General features: G+C 38.3%; 1 protein-coding gene across 8 annotated transcripts in view; it reads right to left on the minus strand.

Moving 5' to 3' along the window:
* The window catches only part of abi1a (abl-interactor 1a), a 56251-nt gene that overhangs the window by 15683 nt on the left and 16670 nt on the right, over positions 1-23898 (minus strand). For 5 of the 8 annotated variants that reach the window (XM_055181534.2, XM_055181532.2, XM_055181535.2 and 2 more), the window contains exons 3-6: positions 8064-8240; positions 3276-3290; positions 2563-2666; positions 976-1116 (exon numbers count right to left, since the gene is read on the minus strand). In XM_055181534.2, coding sequence (XP_055037509.1) covers positions 976-1116; positions 2563-2666; positions 3276-3290; positions 8064-8240 — 437 coding nt within the window. The remainder of the gene's footprint in view (positions 1-975; positions 1117-2562; positions 2667-3275; positions 3291-8063; positions 8241-23898) is intronic. The other 3 variants (XM_055181533.2, XM_055181536.2, XM_055181539.2) reach the window with 1 other exon arrangement.

Consider the following 23898-nt stretch of genomic DNA (forward strand, 5'->3'; position numbering starts at 1 on the left):
ATTACTGCCCTGACCACGAAAATTCTGCACGGCATGCACCCGCACTTTACCAATGCTGGGCAGATAAAAGGAGGGATTGGTGAGGCGTCAGGGGTGAGTGACTGGATGAGCCGTAGACATAATCACTTACGTAATCGAACATTTATGAGTATAAAAAAAAAATGTACTAATCAGTTTTGCATATGTCACCAGTTCACACCTGCAAAAAACATGGTTGCAAAATGTCTAGAGCCCTGCATACTGCGTTACAATCACATTCAACAATTATTAATCACCGTGTACAGCGATGTTAATTTGGAAAGCTGCTTTATAAATAAAACGCTGTGATTATTATTAGCACAGTTCTGAATATGCAACCATACTCTGCATTACATAATAAGGCCATTTCCTTCAGTCATTTCCACCATGCATTTCTGCTGTCTTGATTGTGTGGTTGTATTGTTTTATAAATGTTTGTGAGCGTTGGATGAGTGGGTTATTCCCTTTGGTATGGAGAACAGATGGGTTGGGGTGGGGGATTTAGGATGACTTTATTTACAGATGGTAAAATGTGTGGGAGTAAAGCAAATAACTGCACATTAGAGCAACATTCAAACCCCCAGACAGGTCTGTCATTTATACATTAACATCATGAAGAAAATGAGAACGTTAGATTCCCAAAAGGAGGTCAAGCATGCGCTGATATTCCCAGAAAATCTCACTATTATGATCAAACATGATTTTTCCACTAGTTCCACATTAAGGGTTGATTTCTAATTAAAATTTTGTATTGGAACAAAATATGTATGTGATTTCCTGTTGTTTTAAGATTAATGCCATTTTGTGCGAACAAAACATTTTAAAATCACATACTCGCATGGTATTGTGACCTAAAAACACACTTGACTGTGAGCACTATGAGCACATTCATACATGTTCAGTAAAGATCAAGTTCTTATGATAGTAGGATGGGAATGGCATTCATGTGTCTGTTACCTGTGGGTTCTTGGTCTCTGGCTGAGAGAGGCAGTGCGTCCCGGGCTGTGTTGGGTGCCCAGGCGAGCAGGACTCGTCATATAATCATTAGGCACTGTAGGAGGTTTCACAGGCTCCAGAGTTTTATAGGAAGTGTTACGCCTGTTGCAGAGAAAAGCAAATAAACACATGCACATTTTAATTAAAAAGGCAAAAACATCATCTAGTTTATGAAACCGGTCCTGACGAAATGTAAGAAGCTGTTATAAAAATCCCTAAATCTTATATCAGTTTCATATTGGTAAGCTAAGTTGCTAAAATACTTTTAAATTACTAGCCTACTAATCTCCAATGAACATTTTATGCATAATACATGAAATTAGCAATATTAATCAGAGATTATTTCTTTAAAGTTACTAAATGAATATGAAAATGAATATTGGGGTCTTCAATAACTTGTAGGGGCCGCACATTGAACGGTCAAATGTTTAGACATTACGTTTATAGACGATATAACGCATGTGCGGGTAGTTGTGTAGCACCTACTAATTTTTAGGCTTTTTTATTATATGTTCAGGTATTCAGTGCATTGAGTTAGGAAGTATTATTGTTGGATTTGGCTACTGTTAAGCTACATAGTGTCTTCATAATGTATTTCTTTGGCAGTGTTAGGCAGAATTTATGTGGAATTAAGGGTACGTTATGCCCTAAAGTGAAACAGAAAGCAACCGCTGGATTGGTAGACGAAACGGAAAGCATCGGCTAGATTGGTAGACGAAACGAAAAGCAACGGCTGGATTGGTAGACGAAACGAAAAGCAACGGCTGGATTGGTAGACGAATCGGAAAGCAACGGCTGGACTGGTAGACGAAATGGAAAGCAACGGCTGGATTGGTAGACGAAACGGAAAGCAACGGCTGGACTGGTAGACGAAACGGAAAGGAACGGCTGGATTGGTAGACGAAACGGAAAGCAACGGCTGAATTGGTTGACGAAACGGAAAGCAACCGCTGGATTGGTAGACGAAACGGAAAGCAACCGCTGGATTGGTAGACAAAACGGAAAGCAAACGCTGGATTGGTAGACGAAAATGGAAATCAAACGCTGGATTGGTAGACGAAACGGAAAGCAACCGCTGGATTGGTAGACGAAACGGAAAGCAAACGCTGGATTGGTTGACGAAAATGGAAAGCAAACGCTGGATTGGTAGACGAAATGGAAAGCAACCGCTGGATTGGTAGACGAAAATGGAAAGCAACCGCTAGATTGGTAGACGAAATGGAAAGCAAACGCTGGATTGGTAGACGAAATGGAAAGCAACCGCTGGATTGGTAGACTAAACGAAAAGCAACCGCTAGATTATCTGACCAAACGAACAGAAAAAAAAATCTATGGATTAATAACTTTTTGGATTGCTTATTTTGTATGTAACTTTTATTTTTATTTGGACAACATTGCTATTATAAATGACCAGTAAAAAGACACTAAAGGTCATGCTTGTTTTACTAGTTTTTTAAAACACATTGCTTCAGGTGTCTGCACTAAAGCAGCTGTGACCTTCTACAATGAAGATTCTGATAAAAGCACTTGTTTTTTGAAACGTCTTACCCAAGTGTGCCTCGTCCTGGCATGGGTGGGCTGGGAGGTTTCTGTGTCGGTGGGTTCGTCCTGGAGAGAGTTCCTCCTCTGATCGACTGGTTGTTTCCATGTTGCTGATAGGATAAGAAAAACATCTGTTTAAGTACTTAAACAATTCTGACCATCAGATTATGTAAACTCAGGAAACATCTACAGAGCTTCCATGAGGGCTTTACAAGACAAAATAAGCCTCCGGGCACTTAGTTTAGATGGCTTTTTAGGACCCTTTATATTACCCGTGCAAGGAAAATTGTCCATATTAGTAATGGTTAACTGATATGGGTTTTCTCCTAATATCTAAATAGGTGGTGGTAGACAATATATTAACTATACACGATCAATGCAAAATCCCATTAAAATACAACTGTTAAATGTTGCGACTATAAAATAAACAAAATATGTATTTGTCCAAAAGCCCAAATGGCGTAATAACACATACAACCTATATTTGAGTTGCATTTGTACTTCATTTAATGGTAAAATATATCTTTTTAATAACACAGTCATCCATTAAAAATCTAGTATAGGGATAAAAGATTGAGCTACAACTAATAAACACATACGAAAGGTTATGAGGGAGGAATGAATGAGGGAATGTGAATATTTAACAGGATCACAGGGGAGTCAGTCAGTCGATCAGTAATACACTAAAGCAAGAGGTGTCATGGGACATGTACACTTACCTTGGCTTTAAGCCACTAGCGTGGGCATGAGGAAACAAGAGAAGTAAATAATAAAATAAGAGAAAAAGAGAGAGAAAGAGAGAAATACGTCAACATTGCCAAGTCGAAGAGCTCTTGACACAGGACTTAATCACTTTAAATCTCTACATCTGTGTTTCACTTCACTAGAGCTCAGGGGTTGGAGCTCAAATGCAAACGTTACAATTCTGCTTATAAAAATAATCACATCACCTTTACATAAGAACAATGAAGTGAAAATATCTCCTGCAGAAACGCTGAAGTTGCACTGTTGAGATGAGATGTCTGTGCGATGACTGTTCTGCACTACACACTTTATTAATGCACCAGCCCTTACCATCCATAAAGACTAATGTACCACAGACGAATGCTTGCGAGTTAAATAGGATAAGGTGCTTTATCCTTATTTAAAATTAACAATAGAGTATATACTGTGCGCAGTGAGGCTTGTGAGGCTCTTGGAATATTGTGAGTATAGCTAAAGGACACCAAAGCCCATTTCACACAGAGATTATGGAAAATACATGGAAGATGCGTCCGGCATCATTTGATTTTTGGTTCATTCTCACTGCCAATGATTAATCTGTGCATGCATTCACAAACATACCGTAAAGATCCGGTAAAGACACATAAAGTCCTGCACTTGGTATGTTTTTTTACAGCGGTTGAATTTGCTAATTATCTGTGACTTCTCTCTTGCAAAATCATGTGCATGCATCTTTGTTTATGACAAGGAAATTAAGGAAGTTTTCTGGAGACCAAAGTGCTGTGTGAATGGGGTTCAAGTTAAAACGGTTAGTTCCAGTCCTTGATTTTGATTGGTCAATACCTGTGCTTTATTCACGACAAAACATGGCTATGTCCGCTTCACCCATCGGTTCTATTCACCACTGCACCCTTATGCTACGTACACACCAAACTCGTAGCATCGCGTTGCTCGCTCTAGATTATTCGCGGGATTTAACTTTGTGTCTTGCGAATTTTTCACTTGAGTTGAATATTTTTAACTTGCGTGAAGACGCGTTTGAGGCGAATAGCACGTGTTTTCGCGGCAATCGCGCTGCCCAATTCGCGTCATTCGCATCGCTCCTTGCGAGGACACGTCTGATTGAGTCTTTGCATTGACTTTGTATGTAATCTACTCGCGCAAATCGTTGAACTCACGTTTGGTGTGTATGCCCAATTAGAAACACCCTAAGCAACCACAGGTATCAGTTTAAGAACGGTTTATTGTTTTTATTTGAGCTTTCATGCATATTACACATTGGAACGTTGTTCTTTACGGTCAGGGACTACTTTTTTCTAGCGGGAGGAATGCTTTTATTGATTTAACTTTATTAAAATTGTACTAAATTTTTTGTTACTTTAATATTGTGTGGTAACCATTTTATAAAAGCAATAAGGTATAAAAGGCTGTGCCTTATTGCTTACGTAAGACAACATTACAAAAACAACATTACGACAATACTGAATGTAAACTACTCATTTACAGTTATTGTTTTTTATATTTATATTTATGTAATACATATATATTATGTTCTCAGAATGTGAAGTGACTTTCAGCCGGTATAAATGTTTATGAACAACATTGCCTAATATTCAATTCAATTCAATTTTATTTTATTTACATACAGTACCTTTAAATGCCATATTAGCCCAGAAACAGATAAATACAGACCTGACTTTAATAACCATGTCATTTGATACCATCTTAATATTTTTTAATTACTTGTACTGTAGCTAGCAACAATTTTTTAAAAGTTTGCATCGACCATATCCAAACTACTTTAAATGACAAGCTTGCAATTTAAAGTAATTTAAAGCTTGTAGCTTAAGGCTGTTCTTAAGAAGCAGATATACCCGGTCGGGCAACCATACATGCCTCGTTCATCTGTGTCTCTGTGGGATCACTAGAGAGCTCAATCCTCCCTCAGACAGACAGAAATACAGCTTAAATGTATCACTCTGACCGCGCCAAAATCCTCCGCTCCGCACATTTAAAACTGTGAAAGCACTTAATGTTCAATGAGATGATACACGGCCGGGAAAAGACAAGGAGCTTAACATTTTTCCTGAACAGGGATGGGAAGTAAATAAAATTAGAAAAACAACATCTGAGATCTCCACTGCATTCCTGACTAGATTAAAAGTCAACTGACAATGAAAATAAATCTCATCTTTTGCAGAGAGAAAATGTTTGGCTAAAATGCTGTAATTTTATGGTCAGGGCTATCTTACAAATGGAAAAGCGGGAGTGTATGAAATTAATTTCTGTAAATCCACTTGACGAATTTAATGATGCAGATATTTCGCACTTTAACTTATAAATAGTTTGATGATTCAGAAATGTTTGTTCTGACAATGCTTCAATTTCGTTTTTAATGTGTTTTTGGTAAAATTATTACTACGATGTATAAAAAGATGAGGTGTCTGTTTAACCCCAATAGCAGCACAAGCATTGGTATTGATCATGTGTGAAGCCCCAGCTATAATGACTATTGGGATGCAGACATCATTTCATGCTTAATCCCATTTTGTTTGCTTATGTCACTCAAAATCCTGCAAGAATAATCACAGATAGAGGGTGATGCTGCCATTGGATCACATGTTATTAACTCCAAGCCCATCAGAGAACACTGATGCATGCTATCAACACACTGTTAGTGCTAGAATGCGCACATTATACATGGCTGGGTGTTTTTCATTAAAGAAAAGTAGTTTCAGACTGGTCCAGAACCAGAGGTACTAACCAGATATACTGCAATCACATGTCTATTAAATAGAGATGTTTATTTGGGTTTTGGTAGGGTGCCCCAGTGTCCTGTTCGTGGGACAGCATATGCATCCTCATGACCTCATCTTGAAGCCAACATTTACCTACCATAGGGTAGTTTTATATGGCAATAATAATCTGTGCCGCACCCGGGCCCACTTGCAAAGGTGGACTGGAGCGCGGTTCACTTGGGCTCGGGGGTAAAAGTGTGAGTACAATTGCGCCAGAGCACCTTTCAAAAGGAGAGACGTCAATTGCGCGACCACTCACCTTCATCTGCCTTCATTAAAACCTTATGATTCGCGCGGCAGGGTTACATGAACGTCTACATTGCACATGCGACAGATCAACTAAGCAATATGATGACATGTGAGAGGGCTGTCTGTCATCGCGCACCAAATGCCAATGGGCAGTTAGCAATCATAATATATTTCACAAAGCACCAAATGTATACATACTAAAAGTGTGTATAAATATTACATATTCTGTAATACACTGCATGTATTAAAACACTAAACAAAAATATATTTTTGTATTATGACAAATGAGTCAGGCAGTTATGTGTTATAGTTAAATAAGTGTGTCAGATGTCAATTTAGAGACTCATTCAGTGAGTAAAGAAACAGGTTTAGTCAGATGAATCCATCAGTGACTCATTTCGACTGATTTATCAAAATGCCATCTTTACAAAAGACTCATTTGTTCGTAAAATGGACCACACTAGTGGGCTGTTGGTTTAGGTCAACGCAACAGTTTTATTTTTTGTCTTTGGACTTTATTGTGATGACCAATCTTTCTCTATACATTAAGGCCCAACCTCATTTTCCTACACTTTCCCCTAGCCCTCGGTTTAGTGCCTTCACATGAAGGGCTAGGGATGTCTCAATACTCTTTAGTTGGAGGGGCAGGGGTAGGGCCAGACAGCCCTTCGAATGAAGATTTTTCGGGACCTCACTTCAAACGAAAGGGTAAGAAAATTTCCAACATGCGAGTGTAATTCAAGTCTTTTTTCGCATTAAAAAAGTTTTTAAATGACAAATAATAATTTGTTTTATGTTACATTCAATCTTGCGTTCATATTTACATTACCGGTAGTTTCCTAACATACTGCGTTAAATGTAATAAAGTATCTGCAAATGAACTGGCCATCTGAAGCACTGGGAATTTTCCCAGGTGTGCCAGCTTCCCATGATTGGTTCCCCCCATCTGATTGTGCCAGGTTCCCCTGGTTTGATCGCATTCCAGAGGGAAAATCATAGGGAAACTCCCAGATTGCCAGTCCCCTACAGCAATTGCGAACAGACCGGGGAAACCGAAACGTGAATAGATGGAGGGTAGGATCACCCGGAATTACCAACAGAGGGGTGTGTGGTTTGCTGCTTTTGGCAAAAAAAGTTCAGGGAAACTTTTTAGGCTTTAACCCACTAAACTTATGACTACAGGTGAGGACAGCACGATAAACATTGCATCTACTTTGCCGTAGGACGTATGATGATGTATGAAGTAGTAGTGGTGTTGTCCCATTTCTTAGAGTGGAAAGGGTTAAAAAATATTCCCCTGTTTCAAGGGAAAGGGGCGAGTGATAGGCGTAGGGGCATAAATAGAATTGGGCCCAAGTCAGTTTGAGTGTAAACTACCATCTTAAATTCAGCAATGTAGAAAGTATTTGCTGAAGTATTTGAAGGAGGTGCTATAGTCACATTGGTTAAAGAATGTAGACGCTTTACAAAATCTGCTGCCAGTTATCAGTAAAAACTAAATATACAATATTTCTCTAAAAATCAATAAACAGCTACAGTGGGAAATAAATACTGTAATGTTACCAAACACTGATGATCAAGAAAAAGTAGTAAAAATACTCATTGTAATAATTTAGTTTACTGGATCCGTAACTATGAACCCATCTTTAAGTAATATTAAAAGTAAGTGTTCTTTCCCTGGATAACAGTCCTGTTTAATGAATCGCAGTAAATGACATACGTCAGAGAGGTTTTTACCTTCACTCCATGGCCCACATCATCCAGTACTGTGAAGTCGATGGGTTTCCTGATGTACCTCACCGGCCGCTCCATGTTGGCAGGAGCAATGATCTTATGAGTCCTTGCTGTGTTCTTATTTGTTGTCAGGATGCCAATCTCTCGTCGGGCGACTTTCTCCTTATGGATATCAACCGTCTTATAAAAAAAAACAAGAACTAGATTAAAACCTTGTTGAGTGCCAGCAAGGTCTAGACAGTCAGTCTATGATTAAAATACAAGCTTGTCAAAGTACTTGAACACTTATTGTCCACTTCATTAAATCACAGCAGTGTTGAATTAACGGTTAGCATCTTAATCATCTCATCTTTTTCTTTACCTGGTGCACAATTGCCAAGGCAACAACCACAAACTATCAAGTCTATAAGAAATTACAAAAAAATACTCACTTTACTTTCTTAATACGCACAATTTATCAGAATGAAAACAAAAAATTGCCTCCATAATACTACATCAAGATGCAGGGGCTGTGCAAAAATACTGACACAGCTAACTATCATGATACTTTTTTCCACGATAGTGTATCTATATTTTAATCTCTACTATTGATATTTTTAAAAAATTAATATAATCCCTTTGTGTGCGTCAAACGACCTCCTCTGCCGCTGCTGTAGTTGTCGCTGTCCAGTTGTTTATCATATACGGCCAATGTCTCATAAGTTAGCGGGAGTGAAAAAATGGCAGAAAATGTAAAAACACCTGCAGCTTTCGTGTGTATGCACTTTGGCTTAAAAAAAAAGGGGAAAAACCACCGCAGCGTACCGCAACATACTGTATCGTATCGTGATACATTGTATCATGACGCATGTATTGTGATACGTATCGTTCTGTGAGGCCCTTGCCAATACCCAGCCTTATCAAGATGTAATATCTTGCTTGGGCTCTGACAACGCTTTTATTTTTATTGGATGACGATGCCAAGCTTTACTTTTTCCCTTCACATCCGTCCGCCTGACTTTTAAAAAACATAGGGCTGCATAACGATTAATCGAAACTAGGGCTGCAACGATTAATCGTGCAAATGCGCGTTTTCTCAATGAATGAATTTTAAAGAATTATGGTGAAATCCCGGCACATTCCAAAGCCAGAGGGCGCTCTCATGCAGAAACTCCCTTTGTGCCACAGAAGTAGCATTATTTATTACTTATTTCAGGAAATGTCTATAGGAATATTTATATCGTTGTTCTTCACATTGTTTCATGTATTTTCATGATAATAAAGAATATTTGAATGAGTTTGTAAAACAAGTGTTGCTTTTTTAAATGCACGTTATAAATGACTCCGACTCATAATGATTTTAGATTGACAAGGACTTCCTACTGTACAAAAAATGTTGTAGTACACGCACAAGCTGTGCATCGATTTAAAATCGATACTGAATCGATTTCTGAGGCATTTTTAATGGGACACGCGGTTAATCGTTGGAGCCCTAATCGAAACTAATTGTTTGAAAAATAAAAGTCATTGTTTACATCATATATGTGTGTTTACTGTGTATAATAATTATGTATATATAAATACACATACATGCATGTATAATTAAAAACAAATATATGTATATATTAAGTATTAATATTTTACATATAATATAAATGATATATAAATCTAAAAATGTATATATATAAATATTTAAGAAATATTTTTCTTATGCATGTATGTGTATTATAATTTAAACAAAAACTTTTATTCTGCAAACGATTTGTTGCGATTAATTGTAAAACACTTAATGATCAAAAGATACGAATATACCACATAATATTGATATACACAGTAAAATTAGTTTTGAATGCAGTTTCATGGTGCTTTAACATCCTACAAAACACAGAATACAGGGATCTCACAGGAAGATTTGATTAGCATGTTGGACTTCGTGGCTGCACACGTGACCGGACGTATGGAGCGATAAAGACGACATGCTGTGACATTAGTGGGGTTTATGTGGATGTCACTACATAGCCAACAGAGCCAGACATAAACGGTGTCTGAAGCCTGCTGGACGAGACAGCCATGGGTTTAAATAAATCTCTGTAGAAGTGAAACACGCTTGGCCTTAAAAGAAACCCCAATAAAAGAGGAATACAGGCTAGACATCTCCGTTAAAAAAAAAGACTCCTACAACTCCTCCAAAATGTGAAATTTTAGGGACAACACACAAAATGTTGTCTAGACACCTCTGTGTTATTATTGGAAAAACACATTTTGTGTTACTTTTAAAATAAACACAAAATGATGCAATCATCATAATTCACACTGGTTATCAGGTTTGTTAAACACTGAATATGCATTCATGTATGACAGTGAGCTGAAATACTCTGCACAACATTAAGGTTTCAGCTCCACATAAAGCCCTAACTTTACTGATTCTTCAATTAAGCTTTATGGGCGACTCTGCCCAAACACACCACATACAGCAACAAATAAAATGTTTACTACTGATGTGTGGCATCTGCCCCATCCTGCAGTGCTGTCAGGGTAAAACTCTTTGGCACAGAAAAGATTCAGGGCAGATGCAGATGCATCAGACCTCCTGTCAGAGATGAAAGCACTGCAGTGTCTGCTTTGGAGACCAACAGAGGATCCCATTCACTACTTTATTTCTGTGGAGTCACGGCATTGCGTCTCCTATTCAACATCAGGAAGAAGGAGCCTTGTGGTCACATTCATTTCAACCTCTGTGAATTAACTTTTAATAGTCATTTTAAAAGACTGAAGTGGTGTCACTATTTGTGTAGCAATAAATACAGAAACCCTTTGAAACACAAACCATGACACATTAAAAGTCACACAGTAGTAAGCAAATACGACTAGAGCAAACAAACTGCCGAATTTCACCGCCTCTTGCCTTCAGCGTTAGTCTGCACAATTGCTTCTGATCTCAAATTTAAACAATTGTATGCTCAAGATCTTCTGGGGATGAAGCCGTCTTGGCAATTAAACCAGAGTCTAGTGTTAACAGAAGACAGATTTGTTTGTTTTCAGTTGTAAACAGGGATGGACAGAAGAGATATTTGGACTCTAGAGAAGTGTTGTTGATAGATGTTGAAGGTGTGATTGTGTAAAATAGCAACAGCGCTCTACAATCTGCAGCGCAGCTGGTGTTGGAGGAAGTGGGAGGGTAAGTGACTGACTTCATCTCCTTCCTGTGAACAGAAAAATAGATCTTCTGAAACGTGGCCATATGTATTATGCAATGTTAGTGTGTTTAACTTCAAAAATGTCCTCAAGAACCAATGACATGTGACACTGCATTCATGTAAGGAGTAAAAGTTGTCCCCTGAACTTTTAAAATTCATGTCTAGTTTCCAATTGGACGGAGGGAACATAACAACATTGTGCTTTAGAGTCAGAACGGTTCACATGCACACATCACGTGTGCGCAATCGAATACAATGTGAGCGAAAAGCAAAATATACAGTTATGTTCCAATTTTTTTTGTCAGGGGTGCCTCTGGGGGGGAAAGATAGGAATATTTAAGGGCCCACGCACTATGGTGGCCCCCAAAGATCAGTTTTATTAGTAGTAACATAGGTGTGGTAGAGTGCCCAACCTCAAATTATATACCTTATATGACCTCATATAACCTCAACCATTTACCAACTTTCATATGGCCCAAAATTGCAAGTGGCGCCCCTGTCTGTTGTTAACTCAGTTATTTAATAATTGAGGACTTTATAAAAATTGTGACAATAAATACAACAAATTATATAAGAATACGTTTACACAAAAAATTTAACACTTGTGCACCATTTCGTCGCTGTCCGCTGAAAACCACGTATGTCCATTTTACCGATTTTTAGATTTTTCGACGGATTGAATGTCCAGGTTCATTTCCGTATACAGTATGCGTCACATACCTAAATGGCCAATGAAAAGTTGTGAAATCATGTCATCTGATTTTCACGTATACCCATTTGGTGTCAAAGCTGTCAATCACGCCACGTATCTCCCGCCTGTGAAGCGTCTCGCCGGTCTCGTAAAGTTTTATCGAAGCTCAGCAGCACTGGATATAGCCGAATAAACATAGCCTGTGAGACAATATCTTTCCTTCATCGAGGTAAACGTTCCCCCTGACGCCAGACGTACGTCTAGGAGTGACTAAATTACGGTGCGATTGTGCAAACAAAGTATCTGTTTAGCATAGTGTTATTTACGCTGGGGACATCCCCCCGCTTTTGAAGGCGTTTGGTTAAAATGTACTGAAAAATCAAGCGATGCTTAAGACTGGTTTTGTGGTCCAGGGTCACATATGTTGCGTTGTATGCTTATGGTGTGTTTTCTTGTACATATGTAATGAAATTCATTGCAATCATTGTCACAGTATGTGACACAGTCTGTAAAAAAACCTAACAAGCTACATAATGTAAAGATCATTGTGTGAAAATAAACCTTGATAAGTCATAAATGATTGAAATCAAGCGTTGATGTTCATCATCTCATCATTAGATTATGAGACTTTAGCCTGAATTTCACAAAAAGGGTCACAAATGTACTCGTCACCGTACAAGTGAAACATTAACGGAAATCATGAAATGGCCTTTTAACCGTGTAGCAGTTCATTAAACAGTCGTTTCCCATTTGAATAAAAAGAAAATTTCTCCTGTACGTCTTTGCTTAAGGCTTTTTCAGGGCGTATGCACAGAGAATGACTTCATCTTCTCATTTGCTCACATTATAAAATTCAGCATCATTAGTTTGAACATTATAAAAACATCAATGAAAAGGGGAACCGTTACTTTCCCCTTAATTTCTTGCGTCAAAAAGCTGTGATCTGTTGCATCTCTGACATACATAAATAACTTACTTTTTTCATTGTGTTACCGCTTGCTGAACATACACAGGGTTCCCACACCTTAGTTAACTTCAAAATCAAGGACCTTTCAAGGACTTTCCAGGTCCAATACCCTCAAATTCAAGGACTAAATGTGGGGACACATTTCAAGTGAGAGCAAGGTTACATCGAGTTATCTTTTAAGATAAATTGTTACAGTACCTTTCGAGGGAACTCGTGCTGCGTCACTGCGGTGACACTTTGGGGACGCTTCTAGGGGTAAATGCGTCTGAATGTGTATATCAAATTCAACCAATGGTGAGGCTTAACGACAAAGACAGGGTGACGCGGAAGCCAGGAAGTATATCGCTATCTGAAATATTGTCAAAGGCGGCGTTACAGGGACGCAGGAAGTATGGCAAGAGAGACACAGCGTCTCATTCCCTTCTGAGGGAACAACAGTTACATACGTAACCCGAGACGTTTTCATGTGTCAAACACAACTTAAAAAGTGCTTAAAAAGTCTAGAATTTTTTAGATATTATCCTACACTACACAGGGAATAATATGGATTTCTAGGGCCTGGAATTATTTCTTCCAGATTCACAAACTTTCAAGGATTTCCAGGGCCTTGAATTATTTGTTCCAGATTCACAAACTTTCAAGGATTTCCAGGGCCTTGAATTATTTCTTCCAGATTCACAAACTTTCAAGGATTTCAAGGACCTGTGGGAACCCTGTACATAAATCACTTACTTTCTTCATTGTGTTACCGCTTGCTGAACATACAGTAACACTGCAGTTTTGGCACAACAGATGATTTGTAGGCAGTCCTTCACTGTTGTCCATTTGTTTACTATACAAATGCAATGTAATTACAAGTTTACATCTCTGACTGCTGTTTGACTGATCGTGTCAAAACGTCAACCTATACTCAAATTTTACAGATATGTCCACTTCTAATAACATTTGTGACCCGTGCTGGCAAAATGAGTCAAAATGCACAAAGTGTAATTTTAAGCTACAGCCAAAAGAAAGTATAAATGTTGATTTTGGTTGAAATGGAGGTTTATATAAAAATTTGTACATTAAGCCCTCATAGCGATCCCAAAAGTCATTAAACATCTAAAACAGGGGTCTCCAACCTTTGTGTAATCAAGGGCTACCACAATAGATAAAACAATCTAGAGGGCTACATTTTTATTAAATAGTCTACTCAAAACTTTGTTTTACTTGTTGATTTTATTTTATTTGTTGATATGTATCATCATTGTTAAAAAAGTTAAAAGAAGCCAATTTAATATAATAAATATGTAATAAATAAATATTGCAATTGAGACTATTAATAGAATGTGCTCACAGACTCTGTGCGGGTAACTTGGTGCCATGTTGGAGATCACTAAATTATTTAAAATGATCTTTATTTGTACATTCTCTGAGAGTTGTAAATGCTTAATCTAAATTCTTAATGCTAAATGCTTGTGCTGACCGACATATCCGAAGAATGCACACATATGCGCGAGCGCAAAAAAAATGAAGATATTTTTCATATAGATATTCTTTTTGTCTTTCTGTGTGCAAAGTCTGTTAGTTTTACCTGTGATTTTTAAGGATGCAGTGATTTTAAACCCTCACAAATCTTTAACTTGATTTTCCTCAAAATTGACTTTGCTGATGCCATCAACTTCAAACAGGTGTAGCTCTGTCATTTGTTTTCAGATTCCAACAAATCATTCATCATTTTGAAGTTTATAGAGAATGTCAAAATATAAATAACAAATTTTTGAAAATTAGCCCATTCTGACTTATTTTGCTAGCACGGGTCACATTTTATTTTTGGACAAATGTGAACATTTAAAGTTCATCTTTTTAAATTTCAATTTAACTTTTTTTTACCAGAAATAAATTCTTGTGAATTTTGCAACCATACAACAGAAACTGTATGGAGAAGATAAAGAAAGCGGCCATTTAAAATAGTTTCACTTCAGCATCTGCCAGGCAAAAATGGTTGTTTCAGCAGTTTGATGAAGCGACCCTGGGGGTGGGTGGCATCCGGAAAAGCCAGCTTTGCACAAATGGACAGACGTGTCGTGCATATCTTTAGGCAAAGACTAAGCAACAGCCGCTTGCAAGCGCACACATACTCTGTTCACAACACACACACACACAACTGCGGTTTCTCTGTAAGTCAACAGTACTGTCATGCCAGCATTTAATAATAGCGGGAAACCACACATGATCATTTCAGAAATGAGAAACGGGACCACACCCAGATGTATGGGTTGCTAGCCAAGTTAAGTTTCATTGTCGGAGGAAACGCTAATAGAAATGAATCACACAGTCAACAAAACATGCAGCGTAGCTATTGTCAGACATAAGCTAAATAAAAACACTGCAAGATCACCACAGGGTTAGCATCAGGCTCCATCTGACCATAAGCATCTGTAGGCTATACAATTACAAAGTCTTTAATACATCTTGGACGAGTGAACCTTTAGAAGTTTAACTACCTCAAAATACTCTTTAAACGGATAAGACATTACAGGAAAATTTTGTCTTTTTCCTTAGATAGCAAAACACATTTCTTTTCATCTAAATTCAAGTTTGTGGTGGAAATAAGCTATTATATCTATATAGAAGTTAAGTTTTAACAGAACATAGATTTAGCAATAAATATGGCCGTATGGAATATATGCTAACAGTATGAGAACACCAAGCAAATTCTAGTTATTTATCAAGAATGAGTTTGAACAGCCAGAAAAGACTGCCTATTGATTTAATGTGTGATGTACTGAGCACAATGTTTTCACATCGGTCCTGACATCTAGCACAAACCCACAGTGGTCGGCGGGACCTTTAGACGATAGTCACTAAAACAAAAGTGGCTGCTCTTCGCCTCATTTTTTTGTTTCATTTTGCGAGCGTGTGAAAGTGCACAAGCTTCACCAATTGCTCTAAAATACCAGAGAAAGCCCTGACATAGACATGTACCAAACATTGTGCAGCATGTTTACTAACAATAACTTTCACCCATCAATTCTCCCGCTTGTGTTTTAATGAAAGCTAAAGTATTTTAGAGTTAGTTTTCTTGCATTTTGTCCTGGACAAAGAAATATTACAGATTCAGTGGATATATAAAAAAGGGGAGACTTTTCTATTGCTAAAGATAATATTTCATATTTAAACCTCCTAGCAACGCATACACAATTTTGTATCACGTTCTGCATAACAGAAATTTAGGCATAATTGCAGTTTCATTGGAAATCACTTGAGACAAGTTAAGTATACAAGATCATTTGAATGTCACCTTAGAAGTAATAAAAACAGAAATCAATCCCCAATACACAAAACTGGCTGCAGAAACACTCAACGAATGTGAAAATACTCTTTACAACAGTTCAGAGGCGTAAAGGAGGTCTGCTTTTTAAATTTATAAACATTTGAATGTCCCTTCCCTTGCGTCACAGTGGTTTGCTCCACAGGGTGCATTCAAAATAGGATATTTCCTCCTAAACAGTCACATAAACACCACATAAACAGTTGCTCCAAAATAAAAAGAAAATTACGTTTGTTCGCCAAGTTCATTGTAATCGACCACAGTATGACTATGAGACACAATTGCGCAACTTGCTCTGGAGTTTATTTACCAAGAGTTTGATCTTCCAAAAGAACAGGGCATAGGGATGATGATTTCTGATTGGAACTCACCCAGACACAAGTTCGGCAAGAGGCAAAGGGCCAGATTTACTAAACGGGCCAAATTAGCGTGAGAGCGCAATTCCAGAAAAAGTGCCGATAGGAGCGGTAACATCTGCGAGTTTTTTACTAAATAACACAGGTGCAACAGGTGATTTCCATAATGACTAATGCAATCTACTATGAGCAGCGCAAATTAAGGGCTCATTATAGTTGTGCGTTGGTCCTAAGGCGTAGCCGCGACGGAGTAGGTTCTGTGTCGGTTTTCATTTATACTTTTGCGTCGTCGTCCGCGTCAACGTGCAAACACATGTGGAGACCGCTGGTAGGCAGTATCCACACGGGTAACCACAGTAGCAGAGCGACCGTCAAAGAAGAAGCAGCTTGGCAAGTTAACCCACAAACGAAGAAGAAAGCGCAACTTGTTGTGTATGATTTAAGAAGACCAGCAATGATGGAAGTAAATAGACAGCGACTTTTGTTGCAGTTTGAGTTAAATCACTCCTCAACTTGGCTCATCTTTGTTTTCACCGTCGTAAACGGAAATACCTATGACACAGTTTTTTTTACCTGACGGGAGGGGTTCTGGTGGACCAATCACAGCGCTTGCGGTCCACATAGAACTGATGCGCTGTTAATTTTGCGAAGTGCACGTCAGGCTACGCAGAGCTACGGATAACCTACGGCGTAGAGCTTACGCACGACTATAAATCGAGCTTTAGTTCAGGGTCGCAAATAAGCAGAGCTGATCTTGAGCTCAGCACCACGGACATTGCAGTGAAAAATTCAGAGTGTGTAATCCCAGCTAACAAAGCCATAGTACACTGAAAAGAACTGGAGGACAAAAAAATGAAAATTTACAAGAAGTTTTAAAACATCTGGTATTGTGTGACTTCTCCTAGCAATAATTGCAGCCCTTTCAAGTGTAAAGTAATTAAAGAAATTATTTTTTCGGCATTAAATAAAGTCGCAAGTACCAGTCATAACACCCGCGCAAACATTAGTAAATCGCATTGCGTGAATCATTTAAATATCTCCCTCCAAAAATGTTTGTGTCTGAAAGGGAAACTCTTTTTAGTGCTAATCATCCACTGCGTCTTTAATAAATCCCAACAGTCGTTATTTAACGACAAAATGATATTTTGCTCTGGCACTAGCTGTTAGTAAATCTGGCCCTAAGTGTCTACCAGTCATTACGTTTAAAGTTTAATTGATGGCTTGATTGTAAACAGTTTACATTGAAATGAATTAATGGTTTTGAAGACTAATGTACTTTCATCTGTGTTCACACATCATTGCAAGTACAATTCTGGCTGCATTATTTGTTTCCCCCTCAAAAATTGCTCAAGAAACTTTACGTTTATTGTCCCCCTTCACTGTCAGATGAAAATTATGCCCATGCGACAGTTAAAACTAATATAAATAATTAGTGTAAAATACACTGATGTATAATAGGAGACACGCATAATCTCCTGTTGTTCCTGTATGAGAATGCAAGCAAGTGCACATGGTTTATACACATGTCTATATTTGAGCCAATCAATGGAAACAACGAGATAGACCGGACACACAGACAAACGTATTAAGACAGCTTTACATGCAGCCAGACTCAGCAAAAAAGCCAATATCAGTACATTAGTAGCAAGAACAAAATTGGTACATAGTACCAAAACATACCAAACTATTGCAGCTTCTAGTCAAAAAATGTGGTACGTGGGTCATAAATATTACTATGCTGGGTGTTGCTTTGTAACCAAATAATATAAATCAACTGATACTTAATGACCAGTAGTACATTCAAAAAAATCTTATAGGCCCACCGAAATTATTTAATATTTATAAGTCACAAATTCATCATAGTAGGATTCATAAACGGAATAGGCATGGGGATGCTAATGGGGATGCAACTGGTGTCTCAGACTGACTAGCATCTAATCTGGTATCAACTAGTAATGCAGTGAGTATTAAAACCCTAAAAAAAACTTCTCAGTTCTCAGTAAGCATTAAGCAAGAGTTGGCCTTGCATCTGTTCAACAGAGAACTGAAAACTGCAATTTCATCTCAATGACTTTCTTTTTTTACTCAGTTCACTTATCGGCACACTTATTTTTGTTAGCAAAAATCCTGAACCAAACCACCGCAGACAACGTCAAGTCATGCGGATTTTTAATCATGATTATTCAAGGAAATTGTTTGTGATTTCTTTGCCAACTGGAATGAAGTCATTTCAGAGAAATATATTGGAGAGATAGATGTTAAGCTTCTGTCTGGATCTCTAGTGGTGGCCAATATGTTTCATAGACTTAAGGCAATAATGAAAACAAACTCTACTTGAGCTCCAGTCAGATGTTACCATGACTGAAAACCCAAATTACCCCTATGTAACCTTGAAGATGGCATATCATCCCATTTCCAATTCAAACAAGATGATATACAATGTCTGTCAGGAAGGAATGGGAGGCAAGCCTCCAACTTCATCTCTGGATTTTATTTAGGACCTTGCACTGTGCTGAAAATGAGCAGTAATACAGCACTTGTTTCTGCAACTCAATTTGTAGAGCATTGCGTTAGTCACTTTGGATGAGACACAATACATGAATGTAAAGAAAACACTAGCAACAAAACCCATGTAAAATCTTTGGATACCCATGTACGCTCTCTGAAAAAAGTCCAAAAGTTGTACCTTTTGGTCACTGGGTCAGTACCTTTTAAAAAGGTACCATTTAGGTACAGATACAGTGAGGAAAATAAGTATTTGAACACCCTGCTATTTTGCAATTTCTCCCACTTAGAAATCATGGAGGGGTCTGAAATTGTCATCGTAGGTGCATGTCCACTGTGAGAGACATAATCTAAAAAAAATCCAGAAATCACAATGTATAATTTTTTTAAACTATTTATTTTTATGATACAGCTGCAAATAAGTATTTGAACACCTGTCTATCAGCTAGAATTCTGACCCTCAAAGACCTGTTAGTCTGCCTTTAAAATGTCCACCTCCACTTCATTTATTATCCTAAATTAGAAGCACCTGTTTGAGGTCGTTAGATGCATAAAGACACCTGTCCACCCCATATAATCATTAAAGGGCTGTTTACACTTGGTATTAAGATGTCTTTTCATTGATCGGATCACAAGTGGACGAGAGCGACACATTGTGTGTATTTAAATCCGTCTCTTTTGACCACTTTCGACCGCTTCTCTCCTGAATACTGTGAGGGGGTGGTCTGTCGAGAAGGTGGGGGGCGAGTCTCTCCGCTGTCATTCAAACGCGAGCGGGAGTAATGATGAGTTTATATGGACGCGAACTAATATTATGTCGGAGTCCCCTGCTTGTTTAGCAAGTAAACAAGCTGCACAGTGTTTTTTACGTGTATATGTTAGAGCTTTCTCTGAATTTTCAGCGCAATTGATAAAATAGGATCGCGCAACTTTCACACGCTTTCAAAACGAAACTACGGAGATCAGCCGCTTTATAGTTTTATCAATGAAAGGCTAAAAATAGCACTGTTCAGCGTCTGTTCACGCCAGAAGTCAGAAAAGACGTAAAACGTGTATTTAGTACCTCAGATTAGATAAACGGGCGGGGAGAGAAGGCGGTCGCGTGTGGCTGTTCAAACACATTCAACCAAATGTGCGTTCCGCAACTCCAAAAGCGATCCGATCGAAAGTGGTTTCGACTACCTCTGGATGTGGTTGAAAGTGGTCAAAAGTGGACGAGCTCAAAATGTTCTGAACACCGTTTACACCTGGCATTAGCGTCGTCCACTTGTGATCCGATCGATGAAAACGCATGTTAATGGCAAGTATAAACAGCCTCTAAGAATCCAACTACTAACATGGCCAAGACCAAAGAGCTGTCCAAAGACACTAGAGACAAAATTGTACACCTCCACAAGGCTGGAAAGGGCTACAGGGAAATTGCCAAGCAGCTTGGTGAAAAAAGGTCTTCCAACATGACAATGACCCGAAGCACACAACCAGGATAACCGAGGAGTGGCTCTGTAGGAAGCATATAAAGGTTCTGGCGTGGCCTAGCCAGTCTCCAGACCTAAACCAAATAGAGAATCTTTAGAGGGAGCTTAAACTCTGTGTGGCCGTGGGCCACAATCCCTCCTGCAGTGTGTGCAAACCTGATGGAAAAACTACAGGAAACATTTGACCTCTGTAATTGCAAACAAAGGCTACTGTACCAAATATTAACATTGATTTTCTCAGGTGTTCAAATACTTATTTTCCTCACTGTATGTACCACTGAGTACCTTAGAGGTACCAATATGTACATTTTAGATACAAAAGTGTAATTTTTGAAAAAGTACCACCCACTGACAACTTTTGTACCTCCATGTAGCTTTTTTTGAGAGTGTAGTATCTGCAAGAATTATCATTAATAAATTGAGCCAACATGCACAACCCATTAAACATGACGCATTTCCAAATAAAACTGTCAATAGCATTACTTTTTTTATTTACAGGAACACTATTTAATGTTGCGTTAAATTAGCTCCTCTTAAACACATGCAGCTATATGAAGAGGAAAACAGCACAACAAGAGAGACTCCCCACAAGTTTTCAGCTGGTCAGACAAAGCATTGACTGTTCACAGTCTCTTAGCAGCCACTTCATGCGCTTGTCTAGGTAGCAGCACTTCAGCCTCCCACACTCAGTGCCAGGGGCGACTCCAGCACAACAAATAGAGACCCACAAACACAGTCAAACACATTCAGCGTGGAGCCGTGATGGAAAACATGCAGGATTCACTCCAGGCCTGGTGCAAACGGCCCATTAGTCTGCTGCACTGATGTTCAAATCTAATTTGCCCACATGCTGGCAGTGCGGTCTGTCTAATAGGCAGCAGAAGGAAGACTGAACAGTTAGAAACGCTATAAAGATGAGAACATCTTATGTCAGCAAAGCCTTGGGTGTGCCGAGAGATTACAGACACTTTATAGCCATTACTCACCTTTCTGTTGAACACGTTAGTTATGACGGATCAGTACTGAGGTTACAGGATTATAGTTAGTTTGTGGAATGACGATTATTTAGTTACTAATAATGATCTTATATCTATCTATAGCTACTAACTAGTTGATGTCTCACAGTCACAAGGATGAATCACAATAGTTAATTTGGTGATGCACCAAATGAAAAGCCCTTGAAGACAACTGGGTTCAGACTTAACAATATTTTTGTCTTTAAAGTCTTTCTCCGCCATTGACAAGTTATCTTGTCAATCCGCAATACCGCTATTATCCACCAGGTGGATTATAAGTTTTATAAGTTGCACTTTCGAATTGTCAAATTACTATGCCATAAACAGGCATTTAAAACTGTATTCACTGTAAAATAGTTTTTATGAGAAAGTAAAAAAAGATATACACTGCCCCACAAATAACACCAAGTTATTAACATAATGGTCCTATTTATTCATCTGCATCTTTGGAGTGAATGATAAATGACTCTAAATAGAGTATGTGCGTGAAGACAGAAACTGACAGTGTTGAATGTGAGAAGTGGCCTCTGTTGACCCAGTAAATGAGCCTGTGTTTTACAGCTATTCATGTAAACGGCTGTGATTTTCAGACACACTAACTGAATGGATACGAGAGCTGCCATATAAATCTGCATAAAGATCTGACCACTGAATCTCAATGATCTGATTGGTAGAAACTCGAATAAATCTGGGTAAATTTTTTTCTCTGGGTGATGTGTTTGTATTGCGACGGTCTCACAGACAGAACTAATGTTTGTCTAATAATCTGAGTGTAAAGTGTCTCAGAAAGCTGAGGGTCTTATTGACACTGTCATGGAGATCCAAACCTTCCCATTGTCCTTGATGATGGGCACAAAATAAATGCCAAAAACCATGGTAACAAACATTATTAAAACTGAATTTTAGCATAAACTAAATTTAAAAGTCAAACAGTGAGATGCAAGATAAACCAATGCATCATTCACAGTTAAGAGAATCCCTGAATGCATTGAATTTATTTGACTTGTTGCTTAGATAAACAGACATGGATCGCTTAACCTGTTCAGCTTAAAGGGATAGATACCTTCCGGTAGCGCCGCCATCCCGGAGTGATGCGCATTCAGGATGAGAGCTTACGCAGCGTACAGAGTTTCTCTGCTGCTGCTCTGTGCCCCCGCCCTCCGAATTTGTCATACGTCACTAAGAAAAGTGCGTACACTACGCTAATACTCTCTCCTGAGTCTAAGATGGCGGTGCTACCGGAAGGTAGTTTATAATGTTAATAACATTTTAAATATGGATATTTCTACAACAACACCGCACGGATTACCCACAGAAGACCTTTGTTTATCATCCTGGAGCCGTTTGGATTTAATTTGTGAAGGATGGACGCACTTTTTTGGACTTGAAGGTCGTGGACTATTGCTGGACCCAGTAACATTACATTTAATGAACAGAAAGATCTAAAATATTTTCTAAAATATCCGAAAATGTGTTTGTCTGAAAAACGACGGACACACGCAACCCGGACAGCTTGGGGGTGAGTAAATCATGGGTTTAATATCGTTTTTGGCCGAACTATCCCTTTAAAGGAATATTCCACTTTCATAAAACAATCCTGATAATTTACCCTCATGTCATACAAGATGTTTATGTCTTTCTTTGTTAAGTCGATAAGGTATTATGTTTTTTAAGGAAAACATTTCAGGATTTTTCTCCATATAGTGGACTTTAGTGGACCTTTAGTGGACCTAATAGTATCACTTTCCCCACCAGCATTTTTTTTTAGTTGCCAGGCAGTTTTGGCATTTTGTGTTTTTCACAAAAGTTTAATGCCTTCCAGAAAACGTTCTTTTTTAAATATATAAACAAACAACACATATATCATATGAAATAACATACTCCTTGTTCTCTTTTTATCACCTCTTAAATATAGGTAGGTTTCTTAAAAAAATGCCAAATTCTAATCAAAAACATACACAGTATTTACTGTTTTTGGATTAGTGGATCCTTCAGTGTTTTATAAGTTGGGTAAGACCGCCACCTGGTGGATAATAGCAAAAATATGGATTGCCGTAAAAACTTGCCATTGGCAGGGAAGCGTTTTCTCATTAATTGATGAGATAACTCGTCAATGGCGGGGAAAGAGTTCACATTACAGTTTCAATGCAGCTTCAAAGGCTCTAAACGATCCCAACCGAGGCTTAAGGGTCTTATCTACGAAAACAATTGTCATTTTCGCCCAAAAAAGCTATTTAAACCCCAACTTCGCATCTTGCAGATGGTTAGTCTGACGCGCCAGCACGACCTTACATATTTCGTAATCGCGTCGAAAGGTCACCTGTTTCATATGAGGGACG

The sequence above is a fragment of the Misgurnus anguillicaudatus genome, chromosome 25, assembly GCF_027580225.2.
Source record: "Misgurnus anguillicaudatus chromosome 25, ASM2758022v2, whole genome shotgun sequence".
NCBI classification, from domain to species: domain Eukaryota; kingdom Metazoa; phylum Chordata; class Actinopteri; order Cypriniformes; family Cobitidae; genus Misgurnus; species Misgurnus anguillicaudatus.